The 25381-nt window shown below is 42.1% G+C and overlaps 1 protein-coding gene across 5 annotated transcripts in view; it reads right to left on the minus strand.

The window, feature by feature from the left end:
- Window positions 1–25381, minus strand: part of cpped1 (calcineurin-like phosphoesterase domain containing 1) — a 302901-nt gene that overhangs the window by 95003 nt on the left and 182517 nt on the right. Inside the window, exon 4 of one of the 5 annotated variants that reach the window (XM_072268850.1) lies at window positions 15227–15351. The exons of the other annotated variants lie outside the window; for them this stretch is intronic. Within the exon in view, the coding sequence (XP_072124951.1) occupies window positions 15260–15351 (92 nt within the window). The 3' untranslated portion in view covers window positions 15227–15259. The remainder of the gene's footprint in view (window positions 1–15226; window positions 15352–25381) is intronic. 5 annotated transcript variants of the gene reach the window in all.

Raw genomic sequence — 25381 nt, forward strand, 5'->3', positions numbered from 1 at the left:
GACGAGAGCCACACCATCTGCCCAGGTCGATACTCAGAAGCAGGGGTATGAAGGTGGTCGGCAATTTTTCGGTTACGGTTGGCTGAGCGAAGCAGGGCAGTGCGTGTGTCTTCCCAGATTTTTCTGCACCTGTGTATATGGGCTTGGACTGACTGCAACACAATCTCTTCTTCCTGGGCGGGGAACAGCGGGGGTTGATAACCCAGAGAGCATTCAAAAGGAGATTTTCCGGTCACGGTGCTGACCAGAGAGTTGTGGGTGTATTCTACCCACGTGAGATGGTTGCTCCAGGTAGACGGGTTGTTGGCTGTTATACAACGTAACGCCGCCTCCAACTCCTGGTTGACCCGCTCTGTTTGCCCGTTGGTCTGTGGGTGAGAACTGGACGATAGGCTAACTGAGGCACCAAGGGCTCAACAAAGAGATCTCCAAACTTGTGAAATGAATTGAGGTTCCCGGTCGGAGACAATATCTGAAGGAATTCCGTGAAGTTGGAAAACATGAGTGACGAGAAGGTCTGCGGTCTTCTGCGCGGAAGGGTGTTTAGGGAGGACTACAAAATGTACCGACTTAGAGAAGCAGTCCACCACAGTGAGTGCGGCAGTGTTTCCACGTGAAGGGGGTAGCCCAGTGACGAAATCCAGAGCGATGTGTGACCAGGGACGACCAGGAACAGGCAAGGGATGAAGCAATCCCGCGTGTGGCCGATGGGAGGCTCTTCCATGGGTGCAGACAGAACAAGTAGGGACATCGGAATGAGTGTCAGCGTCCATGGAGGGCCACCAGAAATACCTCCCCAGAAGGGTCAGAGTCCGACCGATTCCGGGATGGCAGGCAAAACGAGAAGTGTGCCCCCACTGGAGAACCTGCGATCAAACAGAATCGAGTACAAAGAGGCGATTGGCAGGTCCGATGCCTGGGTCAGGTTGAATCCGTTGGGCCTCTTTGACTCTGGATTCAATCTCCCAGGTGAGGGCAGCCACTACACAGGATGATGGAAGGATGGTCTCGAGGTTGGGAAGGTCCTCCTCGGAAACGTATTGACGGGAGAGAGCATCGGGCTTCCCGTTCTTGGACCCGTGGACGATAGGTGAGGGTAAACCTGAACCGGCCAAAAAATAATGCCCAATGGGCCTGGCGGGAATTCAGGCGCTTGGCGGTCTGGATATATTCAAGGTTCTTGTGGTCTGTCCAGATGATGAACAGGTGTTCCACCCCCTCCAACCAGTGTCTCCATTCTTCCAACGCCAGTTTGACTGCCAGTAGCTCCTGGTTCCCCACGTTGTAGTTTCGTTCAGCGGGAGACAGTCGGCGAGAGAAGACGGCACAGGAATGTAGTTTCTGATCCGGGCCCAAACGTTGGGACAGTACCGCTCCCACCCGAGTCAGAGGCGTCAACCTCCACAATGAATTGACAGGAGGGGTCCGGTTGAATCAGAATGGGAGCAGACGTGAAACGCCTCTTTAGTTCTGCGAATGCTGAGTCCGCCTCGGAGTTCCAAAGGAAAGGTGTGGCAGCTGGGGTAAGTCGGGTCAGAGGAGCCGCCACCTGACTGTAGTTTCTGATGAACCGGCGATAGAAGTTCGCAAACCCCAGGAACCGTTGGAGTTGCTTGCGGTCCGTGGGTTTGGGCCACTCCGCCACAGCCCGGATCTTCTCCGGATCAGCTCTCACCTGTCCGCTCTCGATGATATAACCTAGGAAGCTGACTGAGGGGACATGAAATTCCCATTTCTCCGCCTTTACGAATAATTTATTCTCCCCCAGCCTCTGCAGGACTTGACGGACATGATGAGTGTGTTGCTGGGGACTGCTGGAAAAGATTAGGATGTCATCCAGATACACAAACACAAAGCAGTTAATAAAGTCTCTTAGTACATCGTTAATCAAGGCTTGAAAAACTGCGGGGGCGTTGGTGAGGCCAAAAGGCATGACCAAGTACTCGAAGTGGTCTAAAGGGATATTGAATGCCGTCTCCCACTCGTCCCCCTCCCTTATTCGGACCAGATGGTGGGCACTTCGTAGGTCCAGCTTCGAGAAGATGGCAGCTCCGTGAAGTGGTTCGAACGCAGAACTTATAAGAGGCAGTGGGTACTTGTTCTTTATGGTTACATGATTTAGGCCTCGGTAGTCGGTGCAGGGACCTAGGGAGCCATCCTTCTTCCCCACGAAGAAGAACCCTGCACCCACCGGGGAAGAAGAGGGTCGGATAATGTCCACCGCAAGAGATTCACTGATGTAACCTTCCATTGCCTCCCTCTCTGGCCGGGACAAGTTATACTGCCGACTGGTGGGTAGAGGAGCTCCGGGGAGAAGGTCAATAGCACAATCGTACGGTCAGTGTGGACGCAGGGAGAGGGCGCGTTGTTTACTAAACACTTGCCCCAGATCGTGGTACTCCGCTGGAACCCTGGATAAGTCAGCAGTTTCAGCGGCAGATGAAGTCGCAGTGGTTCTTACAGGGGAAAGGGCTGACTGTAGACAAGTGGCGTGACAAAATGGACTCCAGCTGACTATCTTCCCAGTGGACCAATCAATGTAAGGATTATGGCGGCTTAACCGGGGTACCCAAGAACTATAGGGAACCAAAGACAGTGGTGGGGTACAGTGAGTGACTCGGGCCAGAAGTCTACTGTCCAGTGCCTGGGCTTCCAGAGGGGAACTCAACGGCTCCCGAGGAACTCCAGCCTGGGAAGCTATGTTTTCACCCAACAGATTCTCCCAGCACCGGAGTATATCAAGGCAGACAAGGACAGGGACTGTTGGTTGTAGCTTACAGTAGTTTGGATCTGCATCCGGGATTGGGGGACAGAAGGGAATGTTGTCTGACTCACCAGGGTCCCCCTTTCTACTGGTGAACCCTCCCTTTTGGCTGAAGGGAACAGGTAGCACAAAGATGGCCAGACTGACCGCAATAGAAACAATCCCCTGCTCTTAATCTCCGGAGTCGCTCTGAGGGAGAAAGACGGCTCCGTCCCAGCTGCATTGGTTCCTCCCCCATGGTGGTGGAAATGGCCGGGCCGGGTGCTATTCTAGGAGTAGGAGCAGGAGAAGGAGAGAGATTAGGGCTGGGAGTAGATGGTAAAGCATGTCGTGGGGTGGCCAAAGGAGTAAGACGACCGGTTCTCTCTCTCTCTTGTTCTCAAGAGTCAGTTGTCCAGCCTGGTGGCTAGGGAGATCAATAAATCCAGGCTGTTTGTGTCATCCCTAGCCGCCAACTCGTCCTTTACCTTGTCACAGAGGCCTTGCCAGAATACCTTCTGGAGTGCCTCATCATTCCAGCCCGAGTCGGCTGCTCGTGTCCGGACCTCCACGGAGTATTCTGCAACACTACGTGAGCCTTGATGGAGGGTGAGTAGCCGCTTAGCGGCATCTTTACTGCAGATGGGATGGTCAAAAATCTTCCTTGTTTCTGAGATGAAGGTGGGGAAGGAAGAGCAGGTCTCTGGCTGATTATCCCAAGTCGCGTTGGCCCACGCTAAGGCATTTCCTCGCAACAACCCCATAGTGTAAGCTATTTTAGATTTGTCCGCGGCATACGTGGATGGCTGCTGCTCGAACACCAAGGAGCATTGCAGCAGAAAAGCCCAGCACTTTCCCAGTTCTCCTGTGTAGGGTTCTGTTTCAGGTACGTGCGGCTCTCTTAGCGGACGTGTTGTTGACGCCTCGAGCGTCACCGTTACAGGCTGTCTGGGCTGGTCAGATGGAGTTCCCAGAATTGACAGGGTAAGATGGGTGGATACTTGGTCGACCTGTTCACTGACCTTCCTTACGTCTGCTGACAGGGAACAGAGGTTTTCCATGACTTCCTGGAGCAGCCGATCGTGCAAGCCCAGTAGGGAGCCCTGAGAAGTAAGGATTCGTGTCCGCTGGGTTCATGTTGGCCAGTTTGTTCTGTTGCATGGGGCGGCTGAGGACAACCCAAGTGCAGGACACCGGCACGTCAACTGAGTTGGGGATGCTGGCGTAGATGTGAACGTAGAACAGCAAACCGGAGGAATCTTGACAAGAAGACGGGATCTACAGGGACTATCTTGAAACTAGAGCAGAACTTGGAACTAAACTTGGAACTAACGGTTCTAAGCGGACAAGAGAATGAGGTATCACATGAGACTAAACCAACAAACTGGCAACCTGAGAAAGAGAAGCCATCTTACTTATTTCACATTCTCTAATGAAAACCAGGTGTACTGTAATTAGGTAAACTAGCAGCAATTGGAAATCTAATGATTGAAATTAGGGCATAATCAGGGAGAAAGGAGCGTTAAAGGGGAACAGTCAAACAGAACCATGACAGTGCCTACGTCTTCATCAAAGGTTCATACTGAATCTGTTTCAGACCTTGCATTCCACACCTTAGTAATCTAATTCACAAATTATTTTGTTTTGCTTATGTTGCCCCCAGCCCTTTTGCAAATTATCTTAAATCAGCATCTGTTCATCACTGATGCCTCTGTCACTTGAAACAAGTCTGAGTGATCAATGGACTGGACTTTACAGGAAGTGTCCACAGTTCTGCAATTGTTGGCATTTCTCCGTCAAACATGATGGCAAATTTGGCATTTCTGTGCTTATGTACACTTGTCCCACACTTGCTGACAGCTGCTGTTCGCTGACATTTCTTACACTAGTTATCACAATTCCACAATTCAAGGAGAGTAGATCTATACGAATTCCCCAGCACTTAGGATGGATGCTGCTTTTTTGAGGCATCGCCTTTTGACGATGTCCTTGATGCTAGGGAGGCTAATGCCCAGGAGCTGGCTGAGTTTACAACTCTCTGCAGCTTTTTCCAATCCTGTGTATGGGCCACTCCATACTAGATAGTGAAGCAACATGGTATACTGGGTGTGATGAATTGTTATAGATGCACATTTAATGGTCTTCATTAGCTTTAAATAGAGTTTGAATTCCTTATTTGTTTTTAAATATCAGATGGTGCTAGTTCCAAAGATTAAAATGACTTGCTTCTTATTGATAGCATTTGTCCCTTTTTATTTGAATTGAAGAATAGTTACTGCCCATTACGCCGTTGATGTTTTGGGCCGTAATGTACGTCCTCCATATAGAAGGATTTTTCATTGCTGTTTCCATAACTTTATTTTTGACCAGTCAAGGTTGTTAGCTCTGATCTGAACCCCCAGACCTGGAGGACCAGTCTGGCCACTATCCTTTGACCTGCTTGGCATGAGCAACCCTACCAAGAGTCAAACCGCAATGCCCCGACTCCAGCCAACGTAGCTCCCTGAGTCATTGAGGCCTCCAAACCCTACAAGATTGTGGTCCTCTTGGAGGTGAATTGAAGAATGTTCATAAAGAAATGATGATTTCCTAAGGTTGCTATAATATCTCCCCATATCACTATTTTAAAACTTTAATTTTAATTTCTTTTATTATTTTTATTTTTATTTTTTAAATATTAATTATTTTTAAATTATTTTATTTTGAAATCTTCAGATACCTACACAGTCATCATTTCAAGGAAGGTGGTATAACATATCACACAACATTAAACTTGACGAGTAGCTCACTCAAGCTGGGTTGTTAAGAACCCAAGACTACACTTCTGAAGGCAGACTACAGAAAAAGTAAACCCTTTGAATGATGGAGACAGAAACTATTTACTGTACTTGTTGGAAGTTCATTGGAATGAGACACACATTTAACAAAAAAGTAACAGCAACAAAATAAAAAGTAAATTATGAAGGATAGATCGGAAACTTTCTCAAGTTCTGACAAGTTAATTTGAAAATTTAAAGCAGTAGCTCCACATAGCAAATCCAATTCCCTCTTTCTTCTCCAAGAAACAATTTGTGACTACTCTAGTTACAGTTAATTACTTGGTACATATAGTCAATAGCCACACTTGGCATTGCACACTGGTCTTATATTACTGTCTTCAGCTTGTTAAAACTTGTTTAACAGTGTCTTAAAAATATACACCCTACTTAATAATAATCAAAGCTGTGGTTTCTGTCTAGGTGTAACTGTCTCAAGAGACATGTGTCATTGAGATGTTTATTCTATATGTTTTTGTCATAAATTCATGATTTTTTAAATCTTAAAATAGTGTTTGATTAAAAATGTTGTACCTTTTATTTAAGGTTTTATTTAATGTAGAGGATAATGAGTCACATGACCAGAGTTTAGTAAGAACATGACTGTGGCATTATGGGTCAGAACCAACATGGAAGTAGAGAAAGACACATGGCCCTAAAATAACCATATCCTTCATGTGGTTAGGGTTGCCAACTTTCTCACTCCCAAATAAGGGACAAAAGTAGCAGTCAAATACGGGACACTTCTGTTTACCCCAAGAAAGACTACCATGACCATGAAGCCTTGCGCGGGCATCTGAGTGTGCATGCGTGACGTGCGCATATGTGTACATGTCCATTATTTTCTACAAATCGGTTTTGGCTTAATCTTCCCAGTTCTGATACACTGTACATACATTATTTCTACTTTATATAGGCTGTGTATTTATCGTATCATTCCTGCTTTTACTATATGTTACTGTTATTTTAGGTTTTATGTGTTATTGGTATGATTTGGTAGGTTATCTTTTGGGTCTGGGAACGCTCAAATTTTTCCCATATAAATTAATGGTAATTGCTTCTGCGCTTTACGCCATTTCGGCTTACGAACGATTTCATAAGAATGCTCTACCTTAGCGGGGGAAATACCGGACAAGGGCGGTCCCGTATGGGACAAACCATTTTAGCCCAATATACGGGATGTCCTGGCTAATACGGGACAGTTGGCACCTTTACATGTGGTCCAAGAGGCGCACACAGTAATTGTTTTTATTTGTTCTATATTGTGTATAACGTTGTTGATGTACCTTTACATGGACAGTGTGATAGGTTTTCAGTGATTTTATTTGACTTCAACACACTTCTGTTGTACTAATGTGTTTTGGGCCTGTTTATCGGCAGACACTAGCTTGAGAGACTTGAAAAGACTGAGGGATGTATGCTTCAAACCTTTTATGTCCTTTATTTTCTTGTAGTTTTAATGGTGTCTGCTGAAGAAAGACAGAGAGAGAGATAAAAATAAATCTTCAAGGACATCTGTATGATGTGTGGCCGTTATTTCATTGGACCAGTGTAGTTACACTAGGTGATCGTACCATATTGGACAGTATAACTGATTTTGTGAGCATTTTATTAATGATTATACTTGGTGCCAGAATCCATTAGTCTATGAGCAGGATGCACAGGTGACCCTCACCTTACAGAGGATGGTGGCAGAGGTGAGATCTGGATTCCTCATAAAATATCTGTATTATGATTTTCTGCAACGTAAAGCCATATTATATGCATGAGCATCAAAGATGTGAGATTGGAAAAAACTTTCAAATATTTTCATGTAAATTTCATTAAAGTGACCTTTAATTCCATATCCCAGATTTTTTGATAGTCATTCTGTAAGAGAGTATTTTTGTTGCCCGGACTGCCATAAATGGTGGTGGGGGAGGGTGGGGGTGGGAGTTACCTGTATCCATATATCCTGATTAATTGGTATTGCTTCAAGAGTTAGCAAAAATGTTCAAATATATGGCTATCTAAGAATGATTTTACCACTGTAGCTGTCATTCTGCAAGATCGGTAGCAACTATCAATGAATTTGGTGTTAAGGGCCCTTAAGTTATTGCAGTTCCACTCAAAGCCCACCAGAGCTCTGATCCATCCAGAGTCCAGGCTGCAGATCTGTTAGCCTGGGGCTGGAGTGATTAACACAATTCACCCAGATAAGCTGCACCTTTCTTGGCCCTCCAGAGCCTTCCTCTCCTTTCTGGAGTTAAGTAGCACAGAAAATGGCCACTTGGCCTAACTTGCCCGTGCTGAGCAAGGATCTTCCTGGCCTTATTGCCTTAAGCCTTTCCTATCATGCACTTCTCTAAATGTCATTACAATGCCCCAATTGTCCCCATCTCTACCACTTCCTCTGGCAACCTGTTCCACCTACCACCCCCTCTCACCTTAAGCAGAGGTCAGAGAAACACTCTACTGCTCAACTACAGTATGTGAGGGCTTCAAAGCCCTGGGAACAGTTAGAGATTGAATACTCAATGTATGCTTTTGGATTTTGGCAGCCATGATTTTTTATGGGCTTTTGATTCCCTTGGAGATCGATTATCCTTGTGTAGCCTTCTGTTGAAGCAAACTAGCTGTCATCTAGGAAGAATCCCAAAGTGGTCTCTGAATGCTACCAGACTTGCCCCCTAGCTACAGGAACGGGGATAGAAGACATTCATGTTCGCTTGACTGAAGTTTCACACACGGAGCCAGGTTTTGACCTAAATTCTACTCTCCATCGGGGACTCCGCTGCTTTTTAGACTGGAGCCCTGGAGAATGTCATGCCTGAAAGGGTTCTGCATATGTGTGGTTGGATGGGAACAGAGAACTCCACTGATGGCTTTTTTAATTTTAACAGTACAGGAAGGAATATCTGCATCCTCTAAACATTGTAAAAGCTGCAATATACTACTATGAAATGCAGTTCTAGATATCTGACAGGCTGGAATTGCTGCTATCTCAAAACTGCATGATACTAATTACTCCAACGGGCTTTGTATTGTGATGTTTTGTAAGTCCAAAACATAAAACTAACTGAAAGCAAACACATGGAGACAGGAATGTCATTCCCACAGAATTTACATTTATCTCCAGTATAAATTCTTTGTCGGATAACTGCAGGCTTCAGTTCAGTATCTTTGAAATGCCGTTCAAACTCAATTTGTAGAATGAATGAAACAGCCAAATCAGTGCCAATTCCATTTCAATTAATTTGCCGTCCATTTTGGGCGTAAGCCACGTTGTTTGTCTATTGTTAATTTTCACATTGTAAATCTCATGGCTATGCAGTCCTGTGTCTCTCTCATTGTCCTCAGATTTGTCACTATCAGTATGCAGATTAATGCTTTTTGTAACTTGCAAATTGACTTTTTCTCTTCCCTGTGCAGTCCATTTATTTTTGTCTGCTGACATACACTTTGTACGTGTCCTACTTGGTAGCATTTTCTGTAAGTTTCACCTTTAAACCTGCACTGGTCTGGTGAGTGTAAAATTGAAGCACAATTTGTTCAGCCAGGCAGGTTTCCATTTAGACATTACAATTTTGTTCATGCCTTACTGCAGCTCAATTGCATCTCTGTCTGCAGTTTCCATTGATACAGCAATTTCAACTGTTCTTTTCATTTAGGAGCCATCTTTGAATAGTTTCTTGTAAGGTTGCACAAACTATCTCTCAGTGCAACATTAAGCCCAGCACTGAACTGACAACATTCAGACAACCCCTTTACTTTAGCCACATACGCTGAAATGGACTCTCCTTCCTTTTGATTTTGCTTATGAAACCCAAAGCATTCTGTAATCAACAATGGTTTTGATTTCAAATGTTCCTGCATTACTTTTATGATATCCACAAAGTTAATTTCAGCTGGTTTGGTTGGAGCAGTCAAACTTATAAGCAAACTCTATGCTTTTCCACCCAATGCACTCAGCAAAATTTGCAGTCCCTTTTCATTGGCTATTTCATTTGCTTTAAAATACTGGTCAAATTATTCAGTATACAATATCCATTTATCTCTTGTGTGATCGAACGAGTATATTATTCCAATGCAGCCAGCTATTCCCGCTTTTTAAAATTTTACTCACTAGTACTCTGGTGAGCAAACATGGAGCCAGGAAGGACATATCTTAGAGCAACACTCACAACACGCTGGAGGAACTCAGCAGGTCGGGCAGCATCAGTGGAAACAATGAGTCGACATTTTGGGCCAGAACCCTTCGTCATGTCTTAGTTTTGTTTTTACTTTAAGCAAGGCATGCGTGTATGACGTGGTGGCTTAATGTTGTATGCCATTCATGTGCTTTTACATATAACCCATAATAAATTATTTAAACAAACAAGAATGCTTAATCAAACAATATGTTTACAGTATTACTCAAATATTACTGAAGCATTAAATGCACAACATAGATCATTCACTCTTACTCATTTGCCAAGTTTGATTCACTGGTTGTCCAGTGCTTGCATGAATGTGTACTTGAAATCACTTACATTAATGATCAAGTGTCAGAACATTGATTTTAATGGCATAATTTGGAAATTAAGTTGTACTAAATTGCTGGTACTTCATCAGAACAGATCTTTAGGTGTTTCAAAGCTGGATTATTGGCAAATAGGAACTGGTGCATAACCATGCATAAGTAAAGGTGTTTTATTTGAAGGGACAAATTAACTTTTATCTTGAAACATTAATAGCCAGATTGGAAGTTATATGAACATTCATATAATGACTGGTGATATAGTTTGGTTTGCTGAAAGAGTGTGTAAGCATGTTACAAATACTCAGCTTATTGAAAATTGGAAAGTGGCCAACTCTCTGCTTCTTTCTCAACGAAAGACCCAACTAATTTCCTGCCACCACCACCCTCATCCACCTGGCAGAACTGGTCCCCACCCTCACCAATTTCCTCTTCCACTCCTCCCACTTTCTCCAAACTCAAGAGGTAGCCATGGGCACCAGTATGCCTGCCTTTTCATTGGTTATGTAGTACAGTCTATGTTCCAAACCTTCCTTGTTAATGCTCCCCCACACTTCCTGCACTACATCAACCTTGAAGCTGCTTCAAGCACCCATGCTGAGCTTGTCAGTTTCATCAGCTTTGCCTACAACTTCCATCCTGCCCTTAAATCCACTTGTCCATTTCTAACGCCTCTCTCCCCTTTCTCAATCTCTCTGTCTCTATCTCTGGAGACAAACTGTTTGTCAACATCTTATATAAACTTATCGACTTCCATGACTATCTTGACTATAGCTCTTCCCACCCTGTCTCCTGTAAAAAAAAAAATGCTATTCCCTTTTCTCAGTTCCTTCATCTCTGCCACATCTGTTCCCAGGATGAAATATTCCTTTCCAGGACATCAAAGATGCCCTTTCATCAGGAGTCCTGATGAAGGCTCTTGGCCCAAAACGTTGACTGTACTTTTTCCATAGATGCTGCCTGGCCTGCTGAGTTCCTCCAGCATTCTGCGTGTAGTGCTTGGACTTCCAGCATCTGCAGATTTTCTCTTGTCAACAGAGATGTCCTCCTTCCTCAAAGAACAAGCCTTCCTCCAACATTGATGCTGTCCTCACCCGCATCTCCTCCATTTCCCAGACATCTGCGCTCATCCTATCTTTCTGGCACCTTAACAGTGACAGAGTTCCTCTTGTCCTCATCTACCACCCCATGAACCACAGCATCCAACCTTTCATTCTCCACAACTTCTGCTATCTTCAATGGGATCCTATTACCAAACACATCTTTACTCCAACTCTGCTTTCCGCAGAGATTGCACCTCCTTGCCCATTTGTCCCTCCCCACTAATCTCCCTCCTGGCACATATCCCTGCAAGCAACAGAAGTGCTATACCTGTCCATTAACCTCTTCCTTACCTCCACACAGAGCTCCAAGCAGTTGTTCCAGGTGAGGCAACACTTCACCTGTGAGTCTGTTCACTCGTCCAAAGTATCCGGTGCTCCTGATGCAGCGTCCTCTACCTTAAAGATCCCTGATGTAGATTAGGGAATCGCTTTGTCGAGCACCTCCACTCCATCCGCCAAAAGCGGAATTTACGGTGCGCAACCTTTTCAATTCCTATCCTCGTTCCCATAATGTCGCCCATGGTCTCCTCTTTTCCCACGATGAGGCCACTCTTAGGGTGAATGAACAATACCTCAATTTCTGTCTATTTAGCCTGTAACCTAAAGGCATGAGAATCGGTTTCTCCTTCAGGTAATTTTTTCCTTCCTCCCTTCCTCCTCTTCTATTCCCTTTATCCCATCAGATTCCTTCTTCTCCAGCCTTTTACCTTTCCCACCCACTTGGCTTCACCAATCACCTTTTTACCGAGTCCTTCTTCCCCTTTCCCCATCTTTTAATTCTGGCATCCTCTCAATTCCTTTCCAGTCCTGATGAAAGGACTCGGGCTGAAACATCAACTGTTTATTCATTTCCATAGATACTGCCTGGCTTGCTGAGTTCCTCCAGCATCTTGAGTGTGTTGCTCTGGATTTCCAGCATCTGAGGAATTTCTTGTGTTAATAAGTGGCCAATTCATTTCTTCTTTATGTAGTTAGTGAATTGTAGAATGCAATGACAATGCATTAATTGCAATTTATGTGTTAATGTCAAAAAATGACTGTCCTTGAGGCAATTCTTAGATCAAACAGTGACACTTTGGGGACAGTCTGGTACACAACCGTGAAATCTCAATGGCCTAATACCTAGTTTCAAACCTTTTGATTGACAGTTGCTCTCAGGGCATTCTGGTCTTATTGCACTGAATTACTTTTAAGCTTGCACCGTAACACTTAAATAAACACCACTACTTCAGCAATGAAGCTAGTTAAAAGTTTAATATGGCTTCTACAAGGAAATGAAGAAGTCATTAAACCTTGTCCATCAAATTATTTCACATTCTTTTGTGTCCATTCTTTGATGTGTGTTAATGACTTGAGGAGATAAGCAGAATGTGAAATTTAATACAGAGAAGTGTGAAGTGATGCATGATGGCAAAAAGAACACGGAAAAATAAGGCAGACTGAATGAAGTGTTGTAAGAGATGTACAGAAGCAATCCGTGAAAATGGCGGGACGTGTTTAGGAACACAAGACCATAAGATATAGGAGCAGAAACAGGCCATTTGGCCCATTGAGACTGCTCCGCCATTTCGTAATGGCTGATCAATTTTCCCTCTCAGCCCCAAACTCCTGCCTTCTCCCCGTATCTCTTCATGCCCCATGTAATCAAGAATCGATCAACCTCTGTCTTAAATATACCCAATAACTTGGCCTCCACAGCCGCCTGTGATAGAGAATTCCACAGATTCACCACTCTCCGGCAAAAGAAATTCCCCCTCATCTCCGTCCTAAAAGGATCCCCTCGATTCTGTGTCCAATGGTCTTAAGACTCTCCCATCATGGGAAACATCCTCTCCACAACCACTCTATCAAGGCCTTTCACCATTTGATAGGTTTCAAAGAGGTCATCCTTCATTCTAATGAATTCCAGTGAGTACAGGCCCCGAGTCATTAAATGCTCTTCATTTGACATGTGAGGTTCTGCACCTGTACACAGCAGCAAGTATAAAAGCAGCGAGGTTATATTGAACTTGTTCAATACATTGCTTGGGTCATTGTGTGAGTAGTACAGTCAATTCAGGTCAAAATACTTAGGGAAGGAGAAGGTGACAAAAGGATTTACTGAAATAGTTGCAAGGATGAAGTTATTTGGGGTGTATTAGTCTGGATGTTAAGATTCCCCTTGTTAAAGAACAAGCTTGAGAGCAGGGTGGTGGTGGAGTAAACAGATGGAAGCTTTTGCCTTCTGTGGATGATTTGAAGTCAGATTCAAACTGATGGGTAGTAGATGGCAGGGAGGGATGGATGGATTTGGGGGTGGACTTCAGCTTTAACTTTTTGTTATTCAGGAAAAGGTGATGATTGGCAGCTCGCTGCCTGCAGGCCAGCGGTTCCCAACCTTTTAAATGCCATGCACCCCTTGCCATTAACTGAGGGGCCCGTGGACCTCAGTTTGGGAATCCCTGCTGTAGGATGATGATTACCTTTATCTCATGTACATCAAAACATATAGTAAAATGTGTCATTTGTGTTGAATCAGATCAGTGAGGATCGTGCTGGGGATTGTGTTACTACACTTCCAGTGCCCACAGCTCACTAGCCCTAACCCTAACCATACATCTTTGGAATGTGCAGCAAAACTGGAGCTCCCGGAGAAAACCCAAGCGGTCAAGGGGGAAATCTACAGACCCGTGACAAAAGGAGGCAGCAATCAGACCCCGACTGGCGATCGCTGATGCTGTAAAACAATTTTGCCACGCTACAGTGTCGTCCAATGGGATGGAATCAGTCAGTCGGTGGTTTTCCAAAAGAAATTGGATGGCCACGAGAGAAATTAATTTGAAGCCTGAATTAATTGGCTGCTTTATACTCCATTAAACTTCTGTGAGTCATTACATTTCTCTTAAGAGTAAGGGAAAATTAACCCAGAACGCTGAAAGAGCCCCTCATCAGGCACTGATTTGCATATTCTTCATGTTGCTTTAAAATTTCTATTCCAAGTAGGTACCCATCCCCTCATTGAATGTGATTGGTTCTGAGTCTAAAACAGAGGAATCATAAACTCTTTACCCCTCTGGCTAAATTTATGCTTTGAAGCGCATAAAAGAACAATAAAAACTATTTTTTCTTCATTTATGTTTTGCAAATTACAGTCAGGAATTTCCTCTGTCACAGAACACGATGCTCTTAGTTAATCACATGAATGTGCAGACAAAGATATGATAGGCATTCTTAAGGCAGAGATTAGTTGAGAATTTGATTAATTTAATTAGTTTGGCACAACATAATGGGCTGAAGGGTCTGTGCTGTGCTATGCTGTTCTGTGTTCTATAACCTACTAAAATCTGTGCTCATATCTGTGGCAGATTTATAGCTCCTCAGTCTCAATTTAATAAAGCTCTTTCACATTTGCTGAGGGTCTTGGAATCCTCTTTAAAGAAGGGCAAGTAATACTGAGCAGAATAATTGAACTGCAGCCTGCGGGACCTTGTTGAATCTCCTGCAGACGTTGGCAGAATGTTCTCAGGCTGAGCATTCAATTCATTTTATGGGCAGTATGCTTTCTTGTCCCACTTTCCATTACACCAATCAGAAGATCCCTTCATTCTTGAGCAGGTGGCTCCTCTTAAAGCTTGTGAGTTGCTGAAAGTTGATTGGATCACCACATCAAATAATCTAAATCTGTGCTTAGGTAAATTAACCACAGACCTTGGTGTCACTGGTTTGCTGTTTTACCACAGTTCATGGTTTTGCATACAGTGTTTGTTGGAAATAATTCAGAAAGTGTGTAGCCCAGGTGGTTGATGGTTGGGCTCAGTTGTTTTCCCATCTTGGCAATTTACTTGCAAACATTTCATCACCATACGAGGAGACATCATCAGTGCTGTTAATTAACAGCGTACTGACGATGACTCCTCGTATGGTGACAAAACATTTACAAGTGAATTGCCAAGATCGGAGATCAACTCAACCTAACCATACAATGTCTGTACTCAGCAAAGGTTTTCAAAATGTTCCAAACTATCTCTTCAGTTTCTTTGGAAATTACTGATAATAACTCATACCTAAAAATTAGCATTTTCTTTACCTGTAACATTCTACTAATTGAAAGCAATCCTCTTCAGTTACATTTCAAGTGACTTATTTTCCTCTCCACATCAGCCTTTGAGTCTAAATGTTCACCTTTCAGCATGTTGCCTGGTAATCCTGTGCCTGCATCAGTTTATAAAGAATAATTAGTTATGCACTTAATAAACCCAATGCTGATATCAATACTTAAAATCCAGGGATTTTTGACATCAGAATTACAATTGAGACTTTCCTGCTGAACATTGCTTTGGCCAGTTTGTCTGTGGCGGTCTGGTATTTTCATAGTTCCAATGCCTGGATGAGCTGAGCATCAATAACTCTCAAAAAGCTTGACATCCTGCAGAACAAAGCAAACTGTGTGATCGGCATCCAGTCAAGCATTCATATCCTCCACCACTGGTGGACAGTGGCTGCAATGTATACTATCGACAAAATGCTCTGCAGTTATGGACCCAGGCTGCTCTGTTAGCACCTCCTCAACACTTGATCTCTGCTACGAAGAAAGACAAGGGCCCCATTGTGTACAGCTTCGCCTATAAATTGGATTCCATCCTGACTTGCAGATATATTATCACTGCTTCATTGTCACTGAGTGTACATCCTAGAACTCTACCAATAGCACATTTTGTACCCTCAAAAAAAACCGGATGAACACTAAATGCTGAGCTTCCCAGTGACACCCAGATCTTGAAAATGAATTAAAAAGTTTATAACTAGATAAATCTGTATTCTTGATGTCATTTGATAGGAGAATAATATCAACTTAAAGGACAGCATCAATTAGTAAGAGTACTCAATGATATAAATATATGAATTTTACTTTTTTAAGCAGCTCATTGAAGATGGGTGTCACTGACAAGGTCACAGATCAATGTTCATTCTTAATTTAACTTGAGAAGGTGACAGTGACAACTAATTGGCTTGCCGAACCACTCAGGAGGGCAGCTCAAAGTCAACGATGACGCTGGAGTTATATTTATGCCAGGCCCAGTAAAGGACGCAGATTTCTGTCCTTGATGGAAATGAGTTGTTTTTGACATGGGTTTTCATGGCAGTCTGGAAGTTTCATGAGTACAGAAGAATTGGGAGAGTTATGAAGAAAGGTTATTAGAAACATTAATTCTATTTCTCTCTCTGCAGATAGTTGTGTGTTGAATGGTCTCACTCGTGTCTCAGAAATGGTAATGAAATGATGGCCGTGTCATCTATTTGAATGGTTGGATTATGGATCCAGTTATTCAGGGCAAATGGGGAGAACATCACTACCCTACTACAAAATTATACTTTTTCTTTTAGCCTTTTACAGTTAAATGGCACAACTTGTCTAGCTTAAATTGCAAGAAAAATAGCAAATTAATACCTTTATTTAGGTTTCCAATATCTATTGTTTTGGTTAATTTTCATTTACGGTAACATTATGACTGATTACATCTTCCAGTCATTCACATGCTCATGGATATATGTTACACGTCCCCTTCAGATGAAGATCACAAATTGTAGATATATGACTTTTAAACTGTAGCTTTTAATTGGTTCTTCACTATTTTTTAATCAGTTGCATGGTACTGTGTTTGTCAACGTGGAGCAGATAGCTAGTTTGTTAATCAGGCAAAGGATGCCGGGAATGGCGAGGGTGGAGTGCCGTGGGAAGGGTGTGGGACAGGTGGCAGAGAAAGAGTGCGAGGGGCAGGGAGTGGCATTAATGCAGACACACCCAGCCCTGAGACACCAGGCAAGGTCATTTGATTCCAAACAATTGGTCTATTACCGGTGCTTCCCGCTCCCTTCCCCTTTTCCCAACCATGATTCCCCTCTCCCTGCACCTTTCCCACTCTCAGTCCACAGCAGAGACCCATATCACAATCAGGTTTATCATATTCACATGAGTCATGAAATTTAATTTTTCAGCAGCAGCACTACAGTGCAATACATAAAATTACTACAGTACTGTACAAAAGTCTTAGGCTCCCTAGCAGTATATATGTGCCTAAGACTTTTGCACAGTACTGTAACTTACTCCCCAATTATGGCATTTATAAAAAATGCTCAGATCAAGATAATTTCTTGTGTCTCAGGGAATCTGAAATGGAAAAAAAATTCCAGTGCATGCAGGTGGCAAATATTTTTTCATAAACACCAAGGTATGTAACTACTTGAAGTCCAAAGGCTGCTGTTGTCCTTTGTTGGTGCAGTTACCTTTTCATTAACTGTTTAGTCAACATCCTAAATCAGTTGTGCATGATCAAATTATGGGGAAATTTAGTGCAGTGTTTTTCTATAGAATAGTCATACCACATTGTCTATTACAATTAAATATGGTTGGGGAAGCTCATTTAACATGGAATAGGTGTAAATAGTACCAATACAGAAAGCCAGAAAAAGAAGAACAAAACGTGGAAGTGATTTTCAGGTTAAGCAACACCAGTGGAGAATTAAATAGAAGTAATATTTACAATCAATGTCAATGTCATCAGAAAGAGAATCTCCCTGAAATGTTCTATCTTCAGTGATGAGACCTGACCTGAAGATTATTTCCAGCAGCTTCTATATTTATGACTCCTTTTGTCTTTGTTGAAATAATGAGGGCCTCAAAAAAATGGCAGCTCTAAAAATCCATCACCTACTCAGTACTGGACTGGGGTATAAAGCTAGATTTGTGTGCAAGCATCTGGAAATGGATTTGAATCTCCGAAGTTAACTATTGAGTTGCAGCCCACCTAGTAAGCAGTTACCAGTGGCTTCACATCTGTAGCAGTTCCAAATTATTATTGGTGTAAAACTGTGGAGCTAAGTTTGCAAGCTAGCCCCCTGCTCACTCTCTCAAATTAGAAACAAGAATCTTTACAGTTCCAGGTAGCTGCGTACAAATATGGTTACGCTCAGCCAGAATGAGAAACTCTCACACAGAAAAGACGTGTTGCTACTCTAGCTGCAAGTAAAATGTAGCAATGAAGTGTAATTTATCTTAAATAAAATCCATTGTTCTTCCAGCATGAAGTGCAATTGCAAAGAAAGCACAGCAGCACCTCTACTTCCTTAGGAGCCTGCGGAGATTCAGCACGACATCTAAAACTTTGATAAACCTCTATACATGTGTAATGGAGAGGGTATTGACTGGCTGCATCATGGCCTGGTATGAAAACACCAATGCCTTTGAGCAGAAAATCCTACAAAAGGTACTGGATTTGGCCCAGTACATCATGGGTAAAGCCCTCCTAACCATCATTGAGCACACTTACATGAAATGTTGTCACAGGAAAGCAGTATCCATCATCAGATATCCCCACCACCCAGGTCATGCTCTCCTCTCACTGCTGCCATGGGGCAGAAGGTACAAGAGCCTCAGGGTTCACACCACCAGGTTCAAGAACTGTTACTACCCCTCAACCATCAAGCTTGAATAAAAGGGGATAACTACACTAACTTGCTCATCATTGAGATGTTTCCTACAACCATTGATCTTACTTTAAGGCCTCTTTATCTCATGTTCTCATTATTTATTTCTATTTGCATTTGCACAGTTTGTTGTCTTCTGCAGTTTGGTTGATCTTTCATTGATTCTGCCATAGTTACTATTCTAAGATTTGCTGTACGCCCACAAGAAAATAAATCTCAGGGTTATATATGATGACATATACACTTCGATAATAAATTTACTTTGACATTGACTTTTCAGTTCCTTTTTGCAAGTCGAAGCATACAGATTAAGATTGTGTTAATTTTATCTAACGGTCTTAAACTGAAGTAAATTTGAATGCATTCTGCAGCTTTCATCCTATGTTGCAAGAGGCATCTACAAAGATTTGTGCAGGCATTTAAATGATCACATTCCCCTTTAGGCTTCAGCGCTTTATGCCAAGTGTGGAAACTATTTTGCATGAATACAATGACCAATTTTACCAAGACCATGTTTTTTGGTGAGATAGCTCAATAAAGGCTCATCAGCTGATCAGGGTTGATTGTTTCCATAGAAACAGAGCCTTTACATTTTCAGCTGCAGTCCCCATAGTCTTTTTCTTCCTGCATATGCCTTTTCAGAATTACCCAAATGAAGAATTATGATGGTTGGAAAGAAAAACAGACACAGTATCTCCAATTATTTTTGCTTCTGTTTTGGTGGCTGGGGTGAAATAAAATTTAGCACAGTCATGATTAGGGATAGTTTATATACAGCTGAGAGTGCAGGAATCTAAGAAAGCACAGCCGCAGAAGATCAATTTTCTTGATCAGCAACGCACCTTGTCTAGGCTGCTTTCATTATGACAGCTCACAGCCTTTAGAAAATGATACACTGAAGTTATGTAGATTTTTTTATGTAAATAATTGAAGCAATCTATTACCCTCCTTTCTTTGAATATGTGAACAACTAAATTGCACATTGTAAAATATGAAATTATATGAATACAAGATATTGTTTAAAATACTGTGTGTCTCTGCTGTGAATTCCATGATCATTAAATTTTATATTCAAGACTCATTTCGCTGTTTATGTTTAGGTTAATTAATACATTATAACCTTTTCTAACACTTAAAATGCACTAGTGCGACAACCTGCCTAGATTCAGTCTGGAGTACTGTGTGTCCTACTGGCTTTTGTATCATAGTAGGATATTACACCTTGGGATAATTAATAAGTAGTTCTGAAGTGGATGATTGAAAATAGGCTTCCTAATAAACAAGAGGTCTGATTTTCTATAACTTAGAGTGGACTGTGCAAGGAACGACTCTGATTTAGCTCATAGCAGGAGAACATTTTTAATTATGTCCTTCAGATTTTTAATTTCAGGCCTTAAGATTCGCGTGGTTCTCAGAAGTACAATCCAGCCAACAGTTGCGGCTGATAGCTGCAATTCTCTTCCAGCCAACGAAAACCATTCATGCTTGGTTGAGTTCTACTTGTCTGGAACCATCTAGAGTGCCAATTTAATTTTTTTTATTTAGACAAAGTAATTGGCAGGTTGGTCCCAACATTAGGTCCAGGGCTTTTAATGTCTGGGCCTTATAATGTGGACTGGAATCCTGACTCAACTCTAAGGTGGTGCGGGTAGGACTACAAACCACAAGAAAAGTCCAGTTAGAATTCTAAAAGCTGCAAATGTTTTAAAGGACCACAGTTTAGGGTTCTTCTCCCGTGGGAATGGGAGGGGTCGGGTGGCGGGGAGTATACCCCTCAACAATGGTGTGGGAAGGTGAACCAACGGATTGCCACGTGGGTGGCCAAAAGTATGGCTATGTAGAGACCATAAGGGAAACTGATGTAAAGGATTGAGAGTCAGTGAATGGTTTATTGTATATAATTTTATTTTTGAATAAAGTATATTTTGAAAAAAAAATTTTTTAAACGCTAAATTTGATAAAGAATTACTTGAGGGTTTGACGATCTATACACATGATATTTTTCCCCAGAGCTGAGGGCAGTTAAAAAATAATTAAGGCTTGGTCCACTATGAAAACCCATTTACATTTTGTGTGACACAGGGAAAAACTTTAATGGTTTTCTTCACAGTGAGAATTGTTCCTAAATACCAAAACTTGTTGCTTTACTGATTTTTGAAAATTAACAAAGCAATGTATCTAGTGGAGGAGCAATATTTTTTGGATGTTCAGATTGGACAATGCACACGTCTACTTTGGGAGTTACTGTCAGTTTCCCTCTGTTATACCAATGAGAGATAATGATCCCACTGCTGTATTTTTACTGCATATCACAGAAAGCAGATCTCTCAGTACAAATGCACATCACAAAATGTAGCTACACTGGTTAAGAAGGCCATAATGAAAGCAAAACAAGAGGTAGAACTAAAAGGTGCCACAAATTAATATTAAACTTGCAATGAATTTCGATTGGACCTCACTTAGTGTATTCTGATTGCCTTATTAAATTGAACTACTGGAATAGGATATATGAGAAATGTGATAGGTTATATCCATCAGGAGAGGATCTATATACTCTGGGTCTTTGGAAGGGGAGATCTGAGAAGACATCCAGTAGAAGTTTTATATGACGTAAAATTTTTGACAGAGAAACACGGAGTGTTGCTTCCTGTGGAGAAGAATAAAATTGGAGGCCATTTATCCATGATGATTGTCAATCTTTTTTTCCATCTAGAGTGTATTGAAAATGTTGGACGCATGTAGTTTAGATATAAAGCCTGGCCCCATTTACAGAGATATCAGTAAATTAGATTATTAGATTATGAGAACACTCAGTCCTCTCTTATGGTCATTTAGAAATGCATACATGCATTAAGAAATGATACAATGTTTCTCCGGAGTGATATCACAGAAAACAGGACAAACCAAAGACTAACACTGACAGAACCACATAATTATAACATACAGTTACAGCAGTGCAAAGCAATATCATAATTTGATAAAGAACAAACCATGGGCATGGTAAATAAAGTCTCAAAAGTCCCTGAGCTGATCGACTCCCAAGTCTCCAATAGCAGGAGGCAAAAGGGAGAAACTCCCTGCCATAAACCTCCAGGCACTGCCAACTTGCCGATGCCTTGGAAGCAGCCGACCACAGCTGGCACTGAGTCCATCCGTCCAAAAACTTCGAGCTTCCGACCAGCCCCTCCGATACAGCCTCCCGAGCGCCATCCTCTGCCGAGTGCCTTCGACCTCGTCCTGGCCGCTGGAACACGCAAAGCCGAGGATTTCGGGGCCTTCTGCTCCAGAAATTCCGGTTACCACACAGTAGCAGCGGCAGCGAAGTGGGCATTTCAGAAGTTTTCCGGATGTTCCTCCGTACTCCCACGTCCGTCTCCATCAAATCAGAATTGTGCACGGTCCCCTACTTGACAGATAACAGGCATCACCACCGAAGTGGCCGCGCACGCTGCCGTCGCCCCGCCATCTTCTCCTCCTCCTTCACTTCTGAATGTGTTAGGGAGAAAGAATAGTGGATGTTGCTGCTGAAGGAAAAGTGGAAGGAGACTCAACTAGAGCATAATTTCTTGCATAGATTGGTTTGACAAAATTGTCTGATTTTGTCCTCTTTATTCTATGTAATTCTGTGTAGTTTGAGACCAGGATAATTGCAGACCCCATTCTGACTTTCACATGGAAGCTTGAAAGGTCGTCGAAGCAACACTCATAACATACCATAATTATGGAAACGTTACCACGGATGCTGCCCAACCTGCTGAGTTCCTCCAGCATGTTGTAAGTGTTGCTTTGATCCCAGCATCTGCAGATTATTTTGTGTTAAAGATCTGTCGAAGTTCTGTTGAAATATATTAACAAATAAGTTCCACCTTTGTACCACTACTCATACAGTACATGCCTCGATAATAATGTACATATTTAAAATTACCCAAATACTTCCAAGCTGCTTGATCTGAAATAGAAACACAAGAGAATGCAGATGCTGGAATTGGGAGCTGCTAGAGGAACTCAGTACGTCAGTCAGCATCTATCGAGGGAAATGGATAGTCAATATTTTGAATCAAGACTGAAAGAGGGGAGATGGTCAATATAAAGAGGTGAGGTGGAGGGATGAGGCTTGCGGTAAGTGGATCCAGGAGTTAGGGTGGGGTTAGTTCGTTGGTAGGTGGAGTCAGGTGGACAAATGAAGGTTGAAAATAGAAGCTAGAAGGTGATAAAGGTAAAAATAAAAGGCTGCAGATGATAGAATATAATAGGAAAGTTAGGTGGAACATGGAATTATCTGGCCACTACCTACACACTCCTCCCATTAGGTCTCAGCCCCTCACTGTTCCCATCTGACCATTCTTCATCCCTTATTTGGTGCTATATAATAAATGTTCCAGCTTTCAGTCTGTACTTTCAGTCTTGCTGAGTTTTAACTTAGAAATCTTGAATAGTGATGAAGAAGTGCATCATAGTGCTTTAAGTAAAGGACAACGGGGCTTTCCAGGGTCAAGCAATGACATTAATAAACAGAACACATTTAGGCAAAATTAATTTGGTAGGGAAAAATACTGACTCCTTTTACCCTTTTACCTAAGATGCAATTTTAATATAGGAATTTAAATTAAAGTCTGAATTTTACTTCTGAGTTTTTATGATTTTTGTTCAATGATTAATGGAACATTATGTCATACTGAGGATGCAGAACAATGCCAAAAAATGTTCTTTGATTAAAATGCATGGAGGACTAAGTGGCTTAACTGGAGCTGTATTCAAACCCATTTATCATGTGATTACAATTTAACTTCTAAATATAATATATGAAATGTATGAAGTAATAAACAACAAAATGATCAAATCTCATTTCATGAAATTGAAAAGCTTTGACTTTCAGTTATGGTGTGCATCTATCCTAGTGTGCCTTTTCTAAGAAATGAATAGCATAACATAATTGGCAATAAATCTAATTGGAAGTTTTAATGGTATATTTTGACAAGTAAAATAAATCCTCAATTAAAATGCAGCAAGCCGATCTTAAAATTTACAAATCATTTTATGCTGCAGATAATTCAAAATACAGCAAGGTTACAATACCTGTACTATATTTATTGAGGAATTAATGAAGAATGTATAAAACCAGGAAACAGAATCTTAACGACAACTCAAAATGTTCTATTGATATGGGATTGCTGACAGTGCAACCTATTGTCCATCTCTAATTACAGAATTAGTATCAAGTTTAATATCACCGGCGTATGTTGTGAAATTTGTTATTTTGCTGTAGCAGTACAAAATAATAAAAACCATAAATTATAATAAATTTTAAAAAATTGAATTAAATAAGCAGTGCAAAAAGAAGAAAATTGAGGCAGTTTGCGTGACTTCATTGTCCATTCAGAAAGTGGTAGTGGCTAGCTTTTATAAACCATTGATGACCTTCTAGTGTACATACTCCCTCAACAATGCTGAGTAGAAAGTTCCAGACATTAAGTCAAGTTACAATGAAGGCACAGTGACTCATTTTTATGTGAAGAGGGTGTGACTTGGAGGGTTACTACAGGCCTGTTATTTTGTGATGGATATTTGCTTCCTGGGCCAGGAGTCCTCTGGTTTTTTACAAAGTTTAGCTTTCTAAACACAGCGCAGCTGCCACTTGTAAAGGACAGTTGTAAGTTAAACTTCCAACTAATGCTCATTGTTTAGCTTCTGGTCGTCAACAGCAGCGGTCCCCAACCACCGGGCCGCGGACCGGTACTGGGCCGCAAAGCACATGCTACCGGGCCGTGAGGAAGCGATATGAGTCAGCTGCACCTTTCCTTATTCCCTGTCACGAACTGTTGAACTTGAACATAGGGTTGCCAACTGTCCCGTATTTGCCGGGACATCCTGTATATTGGGCTAATGGTTTGTCCCATACAGGACCGCCCTTGTCCCGTATTTCCCCTACTAAAGTAGAGCATTTCTATGAAACCTTTCGTGCTGAAAGGGCGTAAAGCGAAGAAGCAATTACCATTAATTTATATGGGAACATTTTTTTGAGCATTCCCAGACCCAAAAAATAACCTACCAAGTCATACCAGATAACACATAAAACCTAAAATAACACTAACATATAGTAAAAGCAGGAACGATATGATAAATACACAGCCTATATAAAATATAAATAATGTATGTACAGTGTAGTCGGGAAGATTAAGCCAAAACCAATTAGTGGGGGAAAAAAATCGGCACGTACGTGCATGCCCACGTCACATATGCGCATTTCACACATGCGCACACAAGTTCCCGCGCAAGGCTTCATGGTCATGGTGGTCTTTCCTGGGGTAAACACAAGTGTCTCATATTTGACTGCTACTTTTGTCCCTTATTTGGGAGTGAGGAAGTTGGCAACCCTAACTGTAAAAGACATGTTGAGGTGAGTTTAACCCTACTTGAACACCGCCCCTCCCCCCGCCTGGTCTGCAAGAATATTGTTAATATTAAACTAGTCCACGATGCAAAAAAGGCTGGGGACCCCTGGTCAACAGTAAGTAGCCTTTAGTTCTTAATGTAAATGGAAAGTAGTAATCAGTTTGAAGTTGAAAACACAGCTTTGCAAACAAGCTCTGTCTGTAGAAAGCAGTATGTTGGGTCACTGAACCTGTCTTACTGCTAAGGGGGTGCAGTATAAGACTATGGGTTACTCAGTTGGGGCTTGTTTTAAAATTGACGATGTTGGCTAAGTTACCTTGTTCAAGGAAGCTTGCAGACTAGAAGGAGACAATCAAAAAGTTCA

This window comes from Mobula birostris, chromosome 9, assembly GCF_030028105.1.
Source record: "Mobula birostris isolate sMobBir1 chromosome 9, sMobBir1.hap1, whole genome shotgun sequence".
NCBI classification, from domain to species: Eukaryota; Metazoa; Chordata; class Chondrichthyes; order Myliobatiformes; family Myliobatidae; genus Mobula; species Mobula birostris.